At 55.7% G+C, this 8,738-nt stretch overlaps 1 protein-coding gene across 1 annotated transcript; it reads right to left on the bottom strand.

Annotated features, from left to right (window-relative positions):
* Positions 1-2,293: 2,293 nt before the first annotated feature.
* LOC100016638 (mortality factor 4-like protein 2) lies at positions 2,294-4,252 on the bottom strand. Its single transcript, XM_007507622.3, has one exon. The coding sequence runs from the start codon at positions 4,022-4,024 to the stop codon at positions 2,873-2,875; it is 1,152 nt and encodes a 383-aa protein (XP_007507684.1). The 5' UTR covers positions 4,025-4,252; the 3' UTR covers positions 2,294-2,872.
* Between the last annotated feature and the right edge of the window lie 4,486 nt (positions 4,253-8,738).

Here is an 8,738-nt window from a genome sequence, read left to right as displayed (position 1 = left end):
TCGGTGAACCTATGGCATGGGTGCCAGAGAGGACTGCTCCCCTCCCCCCTCTGCACACACAGTGACCCACCCCTCTGCCCCCAAGCCCAATGTTAGCACTTCCTCCTCCCCTGACTGGGGTAAAGGGGCAGCTCACATGCAGCCTGAGGGCTGTTTGGGCACTTGGTCTCTAAAAGGCTTGCCATCACTGCTGTAGAGTCTTTCAGCTCTCTGCTATACAATAGTTTGTTGAGTTCTGACTTCTCTTCCTTTTGGTTTATTTTCCTAGAAGCTTTGGGTGACTCTGAGACAGGAGTCATTCAGATGCTCCTATGTTGCTATCTCCCTCTTAGCAATCCATTATAAATTTAGATGGTCTGCCTATGAGTACATATGTTGATTTTACTAGTATGAAATCTTTCCAATTCCATTTGTTTGAAATTCCATTACATCTTTTGCCATCTCCTGTATCCCCCTGGGTTCTAGTATTGTTTGTTTTTTTTTAAATCCTCACCTTCTGTCTTAAAATCAGGACTAAGAACTGGTTCCAAGGCAGAAGAACGGTAAGAGATGGGCAATGGGGGCTAGGTGACTTGTCCAGGGTCACCCAGCTGAGGAAGTGTCTGAGGTCAGACTGGAACCCAGGACTTCCCATCTTTAGCTGTGGCTCTCCATGCATTCAGCCACCTAGGTGCCTTAGTTCTAGTATTCTTAGGAGAAGGGCTTTGCCAGCTGCTCAACCTAATTCACTTGGAACTTCTCTGTCTTCTCTAGGCCACCCACTCTTGAGTTAGTGACAAGGCCCTTTAGAACCTCTCTCCCAGAGCTCTCTCTTCGGGCTTTCAGAGGAGAACCCTAGAGACCAGAGTATCAATCTTGTCCACAGCTGTCAGCCTGAGCCTCCAGCAGTTACGTCCTGGCTCCCCGTGGCACCTTTCGGGGTTGATGACCTGTGTTCAAGTTTCCCCCAAACCTTGGGGACACACTCTCCCTTATTCCCCCTCCAAATGTGGGCATCTCAGCTGTTCCCGCCTCATTACAAGGGACTCTCTTGTGTCAAAGCTGCAGGGGACCTGGAACCTGGACAGCTACGTCAGGAGAGGAGGGCTTGAGTGGGGGAGCCTTAGGAACAGAGAATGGAACCTTTGGGTTTCTGATTTCTTCTGTGAGGGCTCCCAAAGCCAGGCAGGGGCCAGGAGGAAGACTTCACCTCTGGTCAAAGGCTGGAGCCGGGACATCCCAGAGCTCCTTGGGTTTGGGGGAGTTGGCCTTCTTTGTCCTTGGGGCTGACATGGAAGCCACTGGCCAGGAGGCCTCTACCCCAGGGCCACCAGAGTGCCCAATCAGCCAGGGCCAGCAGGGGACTAAGGGCACTGAGCCGCCTTCGGGAAAGAGTGCAAAGCAAACAGAGTGCTAGACCTGGGCTAGGCCTGCTCCCCAAAACTTGTGCCAGTACTTGGGGCAGCCCTTGAACTCAGATCCTTCTCTGGTGGCCACTGGGCCTTTCAGAGGAGGGCCGCTCACAATCTGGGGCTTGCTCGTGCACCCATGGGCTGCTCTGGGCACCCTGCTCTCTGGGCCCATTTTACATGCATGTACTGTGCATGCATGTGAAAAGTTCTACATGCTGATACCCTGCTTGCTTTTCCAGAGGGGGCGGGGCGGGGTGAGCAAGCAGCTGGTCAAAGGCAGACATGCTAGAGCAGAGGACCAGGAGGAGGAACGGGAGAGGCTAAAGTGAGTGGCTGGCCTCGCAGGCGGGGCCCCTGCGCTCCTGCCCTTTTGCTCTCAGCCTGGGTCCTCACAGCTTCCCAGCCTCCATAGCATTCTCCTCACTTCTAGGTCAAGGTCAATTCTGGGTGTGGCTTCCCAGGCGGAAGAGACTTGCCCAGGGTCACCGGGCTCGGAATTGGAACCCAGGACCTGCCCTCTGGACCCGGTGCTCAATCCGGAGAGCCACCCGGCTGCCCCCTCCCCCGCAGCACCTTTGTGAGGAGTCCTCCTTGCCAAGGCTGTTCCTGCTGAAGCCCAGGTCCAACTCGCTAAGGTCCTGGACATTCCTCTGGTTGCAGCCCTCAGCGAGCTGAGAACTCTGGGAAGGGGCTTGTGGGGCCGGCCCGGCCCTCCCTCCTCCGGGGCCTGGCCAGGAGGCCTGCTTCTTTAACCCCTCCTCTGCCATCTCAGGAGTGCCAGGGCTAGGCCATGGCGAGAGACTCCTGGCCCTCACTACTGCTCCGGGCCCTGGGGAGGAGCAAAGGGCGGCCGGGCACGTGCGCGAGCGCGCGCGCGAACACAAACACAACACACTTACTCGTTTTCGGATGCAAAAAACGAAGTACTTTATTTCCAGATCCCTGGTCCGGCTCTGGCAGAGCACCGCCGGGAAAACACTAGAACTCACTACAAGATAACCTGAAGGACTGGACCAAGGGAGGATGGGAGGGGGCTCAGGGGGCGGAGCTTGGACTGAACCAAACTGACTTCGGGGGAAACCCTAAGCCGGGGGGAAAGGGGGGGTGCTGGGCGGCGCGGGACGGGCGGGCAGATAGTCTCGAGCACCACATCGGAGGTCTTGAGGCACTGCGGACTGCCGCCGGGTCCTAAGCAGGAGCAAAGGGGAGGGGCGCGCCGAAGTTGAGGTCGAGGTGTCCGGGAGCTCTGCCTGCAGGTGACCGGCGGCCAGGGTCCGAAGCGGGTGAGGCGATTGGAGGGCCCCACCGAGCCTAGCGGCTTCGCAGGGTAGCGGGCACCGAGTTCCAGAGCCGCCCACCCCGGGAAGAACTTCGCAGCAGGGCTAGTAACACGGCCGCCCCGCCCCTCCCCGCCCCAGTTTTCCCACACCGCACAGCCAGCCCCCGCCCCGCCTCGGCCCCGCCCGGCCCGGCCCGCCGCTTCACTCGGGCGGGGCTCGGAGCTGGTACTCCGCCGAGGCCACCTGGTAGTCGGCGGGGGTGAAGAGCTGGGCGGGCTTGGCCGCCAGGTAGGCCAGGAAATCCTGCAGGTGGCCCAGGAGCACGTCGAGGCTGTGGTCATCCAGGCCCGAGTAGACCAGCGCCGAGCCGATCTGCACGAAAAGGCGCAGCAGGTGGGCGCCGCCGTAGATCTGAGACATGGGGCAGCCCGGGTAGCGGCCCAGGATCTCCAAGTACTGGGGCCTCTCGAACTTGTAGAGCAGCTGGGTGCCCAGCAGCACGTTGAAGTACTCCCTGATGCCCGCCACCAGCTCGGGGGTGGCGTACTCCTTGGCCGCCACCCCACAGTGCTGCTGGAAGGCGCCAAACTCGGCCAGGATGGCGTCCACAGGCTTGTGGGCGGGCAGCCTGAAGAGCTTCTTGTCGTGGGTCACCAGCTCCCAGTCTCGAACGAGCAGGGGCTTCAGGGCATCGGGCAGGGGCACCTTGATCTCCCTCCTTTTGGGGGCCCCAACCCCCAGGCGCCTGGGCGCCACAAGCGGGGGTGGGGGTGGGGGTGGGGGCGGGGGCGCCACGTCGTCGCCCCTCCCCCCACTGCCCTCTCCTCCCCCTGTGGCCCCGGCGCCCCAGCTGCAGCCCTCCCCCCAGTCAGAGGCCTGGCCCGAAGCCCCCCAGGGGCCCCAGGCCGCAGCGGATGCTGCAGCAGCTGAGGCCTCGTGCTGGCCCAGGTCACTGCTGCTGCTGGTGCTGCTGCAACTGCTGCCCTCCGGCTCCTTCCCCATGGTGTTGCAGTAGCGGAGCACACGGCTCTCCGGGATCCACTCGTAGTGCCAGCACGCCACCGGCCCGATCTCCTCGCTCAGGCCTGCACCGGTGCCGGCCAAACTGGTACCAGGCACGGCGGCACCACCGCTGCAGTCAGAGGGGTGGGCCCTGGCACCTCCCGCCACCTCCCCACTGGGCCCGCTCTCCACCTGGTACCGCACCAGGTACTTGACCTGCCGGTCTTCCACCACTGCCCGGATACACTCGGCCTCCCGCAGCATGGGCCCGTGGAAGGTCAACACTCGCTCCCCCTCTTGGACAATGGGCAAGGCCCGGATTTTCTTACTCTCCTCCTTGGAACACGCCATGGCTCAGCTGGGCCTGGAACCGGACGGGGGACCGGAGCCGGAGTTGGCCAGAGCACGTGGGCGGCCACACAGGGCCCACAGGGACAGCTCAGGAGCTTGCTTGCTCGCTGGTCGCGGGCACCCTCTCGGCTGGCTGGACTTGCGAGAAAAGAGCTGTTAGCCTGCTGCTCCCCCACAGACGCTCTGAGTAAGCCCAAGTGCGCGTGGCCACTGGCGCAGGCGCAGAAATGCCTGCGCAGCCCCCCACACCTTTTTTTTGGAACAATGTATCGCTTGAAGGCTGGTTTCTAGAAAATGCTGGGACGGGTACTCCAAAGGCCCTAAATTAGCTACAGTTCTCTATGCTGCAGAGGGGGTTGTGGCGGTGCATCCTAACAAGTCACGCCTTCATCTGGTGCCTCAATTTCCCCATCTCAAAAATATCCCATAAATACCAGATCCTCTCCGGTCCTTCTTTCCTACCTACTTTTCTGACAATTTGGACCAAGACCCGTTGGCATAGCAGGAAGGTTGTTGTCTTTGGAGTCAAAGGGTCTGGATTCAAATCTACACCCTCCTGCTTCCTAGTCAGAATATTTCAGACAGCAGGCCTGAGTTTTATCCTCTATGAAAGGGGAGGGGGCACAGGCCGTATTGGAGGGTCTCCAAAGCCCCAGCAAGCTTCCACATTCTAGAATTCTGAGCCCCTCCATTTGTGGGTCCCTAAGAAGGCATATATAGCAGGGGATTTACCTGCCCCCCATCCCAGAACTTTAAGAATATCTGTTCCAATCACTTATTTCAGTAGAGCTGTTGTTGTTTTCCAGATCCCTGAGCATTTGATTTCATACTCCCAGGAGTCCATAAGCTGCCTAAGGAGTCTAGGATACCAAAAATGTCCATTTCCCCTACACAGCATCAGACTGGAATCAAGGGACCTGGACCCCAGTCTCAGTACTGTGACTTTGGGGATGACTGTCCCTTGGCCTCTCTGGGCCTCAGTTTCCTTCTCTGTAAAATGAGGGAGGGGGGAGTTCAGATAACATGGTCTGTAAGATCTGGGCCAGCCATGATCCTGTGATGTCACCAAGGCCCAGGATTTGTCTGAGCAATTCGTTTCTCTATTTGATGGCAATAATAATAACAAGAAGAACTAGCTCACTTTCCCATCGTACTTTTTTAAGGTTTACAAATATGATCTCATTTGATCTTCATAACAACCCTGGAGGAATATCTCCATTTTACAGATGAGGAAACCGAGACTGAGAGACATTAAAGTGACTTGGCCAGGATCACAGAGCTAGCAAGTAGCTGAAGCTGGAGTCTTCCTAATGCTGGACCCAGAACTCTCACCATTGCTCTACTTCCAGCTGATCCTGTTTTTTATGGAAATGCTCTGGAGAGGGGGGAGGGGGAGTGCTTCAAACTGACCTAAGACTTGCAATGTTCCATCAGCGAGAAGTGTTGCACATGTAGAATCATTCCCAGAGCACAAGAAGCCCCAAACACTCCAGGAGTGTGGCAAGACGTGAGATCCGGGTGCTGCAAGAACAGTTAGTGAGATCCCATTTCTCATGAACCCAGTACCCATAAACTGGGCAGGCTGCAGACTAACTGGGAGAAGCAAAAGGACTCATTGGATGGACCTAGCCAACAAACTACGATTTTTGAAATTGCATATGGAATGGATAAGAAGATGACCTTCCCAGCACCTCCCAGTTCCTCACAAATGGGCTCTTTTGTTGCAATTATTTGTTTGACGGAATTTGGCATCAAGGTCACAAAATCTGCAAATGTATTCTTTTTTCTCATGAAGCTCCATATCACGCTAGATATTAAAAATGTCTGTTGGCATCCCCAGCCCGTGGCTTTTCCCAAGTCTCGCCTCCATTGGATCATCCCAGAGGTTTCTTCCTCATTGTATTTTCTTTTTCAGTGAATAACCCTTTCTTGTTTTCTCCTTCCCATCTCCCATTTCAACTTAGAAGAAAAGCCCTTGTGATCCGTAGGCTTTCTTCCTTTTGCTTCTTCTCCCTCTTTCCCTCTTTCCTTCCTTCCTTCCTTCCTTTGCTCTTCCTTGGGATTGGGAATACTTTGCAGTTCCTTTGAAAACTGGCCATATCCTTTGGGACTGTTTATTATATCTATCTATCGATCTATCAATTATTGATGCGTCTTGGACCCCAAAGCTGTATCAGGAAAGCCTGACACAATTATTTTTTCCCATTCCGACTTGTGCCCTCTTCTCCTCGGTGCCTTTTTGGTTCCAGGAGATCCAGATTCATCTGTTTTAGCTTTGGGGATGGCCTCCATCTCTTTTGGGTCCCGGATTTGTCTCCTGCCCATAACTGCACCAGGGATACGAGCTGCCTCTCCTCCTTTCCTTGCTGAGCATTCACGTTAAGGTCTCACACCCACCGAAAATAGCACCTTGAGGACTATGGTTGAAGGCGGCCACCAAACTGGGGGGAAGGTGCCCTGGCTGGGGGCCGTGGGCCAACTTCAGAAAAGCACATCTTTGGATTTCTTTGGTCGATTAGCTTTTCATCTGGGTTGGGCTGCACTAGGGAGTGTTGTAGATGTTCTCTGGCATAAGGCTTGTGACTCTAAGCCCGATTCCTGCTAGACTGCTCTCTGCCCCTGCCTCTCCCCAGAAGAGAAATTGCAGCCTTTCCTCTCTCTGTCCTGTCCTGTCCTGTCCTGTCCTGTTGCTGCAGGGAATCTCTGCCCAGTGCTTATTGGGGGCCCCATCTGAATCCCATGCCCAAAGCTTTCAGTCACTGAATGGGTTCTCTTCTAATAAAGCCCCCAGATAGAATATCCTGGGGAGGCAGAGTCTTGCAGCTCTCCTGCTCTCCTTCCTCCCTCCCTTCCTTCCATCTCTTTTTTTCTGTCTTAGTATCAATTCTAAAACAGAAGAGTGGCAAGGGCTAGGCAATGGGGGGGGGGGTAAGTAACTTGCCCAGGGTCACACAAGTAGGAAGTGTCTGAGATCACATTTGAACTCAGGACCTCCAGACTCCAGGCTTGACACTCCGTCCACTTTGCTACCCAGCTGCCCCTTATACTATCATTTCTTAGGCATATTTTCTTGGGAGCTTAGGGGCATGTGCCTCTTTACTCTTTACTGCCATCTATGCCCTTTGTCTGGTCTTTGGGAAAGCTGGAAAGCAGCCCTGAGCCAAGAGGAAAGAGCTTCCTCCAAGTTGACCCAGTGCCATTAAAGGTGCCCTGCCAGTCCTTCGGGAAGACCTGAATCTTTGTGCCCAGGCTGCTGCCCCTCTCCATTTATCCACGAGGAGACCACAAAAGACTTGGGTGGCTCCCCACCCCCACCTTTTCCAAAACAATCTCCTGAACTTTCTGAGGTAGGGGAAATGGGGGGCAGCAGCCAAAGGTAAGAGGCACTGGGAGATACGCCAAAGGAGTGAGAGGCTCCTGAGCTAGCTCAGATGGAATGGCTGCCAGCTTCACAGGTGGGCATTGACTGTCCTGCTCTGCTCGGTTCCCTCCTTAAGATGCCTGGGCCTTTGGCGGGTGGACTTTAATCAGGCAGGCAGCAGGCCTCAATGTGCTTAAGCCACTCCTTCCCGTGTGCCAGGCACCTTGGACTAATTCAGTCCCCTTGACCTCCTCTGGTCTTGAAAGAATGGTCAGGAATGGCAGGTAAGGGGCTTCCTCCCATAGCCAAGGGCAGAGCAGGAAGAAATGGCAGCAGACGAAAGGCTGGGCAACCCCCATGTAGCTGTATCCTAGGTGGAGAGAGGCCAGCCAGAGTTCTCAACTAGTCTTGCTTGCTACATTTACAGCTCTTCCTAGAACAGAAGAGCTGGCCACTAGGATGGCAGCAGGGGGCCTTTCCTTTCCTGTTAGCTGGCTCTTTCCAGAGTTTGGGATTCTAGTCAGTCTCGCACTCAGCTCTTTGCAGAGTTATTCTGAGCTCAACTGCTTTCACCGTCTAGTCAGTCTCCTGTCTTGGAGGATATTCCTCCATAGCTCGTAGCACTCACACTAAGCTGGCGCTGCCTGGAGGCTGGTGTCCTTCAAAGGGCTCTAAAATTAGCTAGAGAGCATGTCTCAGGATTTTTCTCCCTTTCCCGTTTGTTGGTCAGTCAACACTCAGTGCCTAGTGTGCCAAGCACTGTGCTAAGCAAAGAAAGACCAAAAACCAAAAGGCACTCTCTGCCTTGGAGGGGCTCCTGGGGAATGGGGGAGGCCATACCCCAATGGCTGGGCCCAAACAAGCCATTGTGCCGACAAAGGGGATCCTCCACGGGGTGCTCCAGCATTAAGGGATTGCCCAAAGGGTTTCCTGTGGAAGAGGGATTTGAGCTGGGACTTGGAGGAAGCTGGAGATCCCAGTGAGGTGGGGAGAGACAGATGGGGGAGGATGGGGGGAAAGCTAGTGAAGTGCTTGGTGGTCAGAGTGGGGGTCGGGGGCCAGCAGCACTGCATCACCAAGTACACTGGGGGTGGGCAGAGGGGGGGGCAGAAGCCTGGGAAGGGAGGAGGGGCCCAGAATGTTTTGTATTTGACCCTGGAGGTGAGTGTATGGTGGGGGCACCATCAGACCTGCACTGTAACGGCCAAATGGAGCATGGTGACACCGAGGCTGTGAGCCGGTGACAGCAATTCCATGCTAGCAGAGTCTGGAAGCCAGGAGGGCCCAAGGGCCCCCATACTGTGTCCACTTGGGGAGCTGCTTTTGAGAGGTCCTTGGGCATGTCTCTGAATC

The sequence above is a fragment of the Monodelphis domestica genome, chromosome X, assembly GCF_027887165.1.
Source record: "Monodelphis domestica isolate mMonDom1 chromosome X, mMonDom1.pri, whole genome shotgun sequence".
NCBI lineage: Eukaryota > Metazoa > Chordata > Mammalia > Didelphimorphia > Didelphidae > Monodelphis > Monodelphis domestica.
This window is presented reverse-complemented; position numbering and strand designations above follow the sequence as displayed.

Excerpts from the sequence above, each read along its gene's own strand:
- LOC100016638 (XM_007507622.3), bottom strand. The coding sequence starts at position 4,024 with ATGGCGTGTTCCAAGGAGGAGAGTAAGAAAATCCGGGCCTTGCCCATT.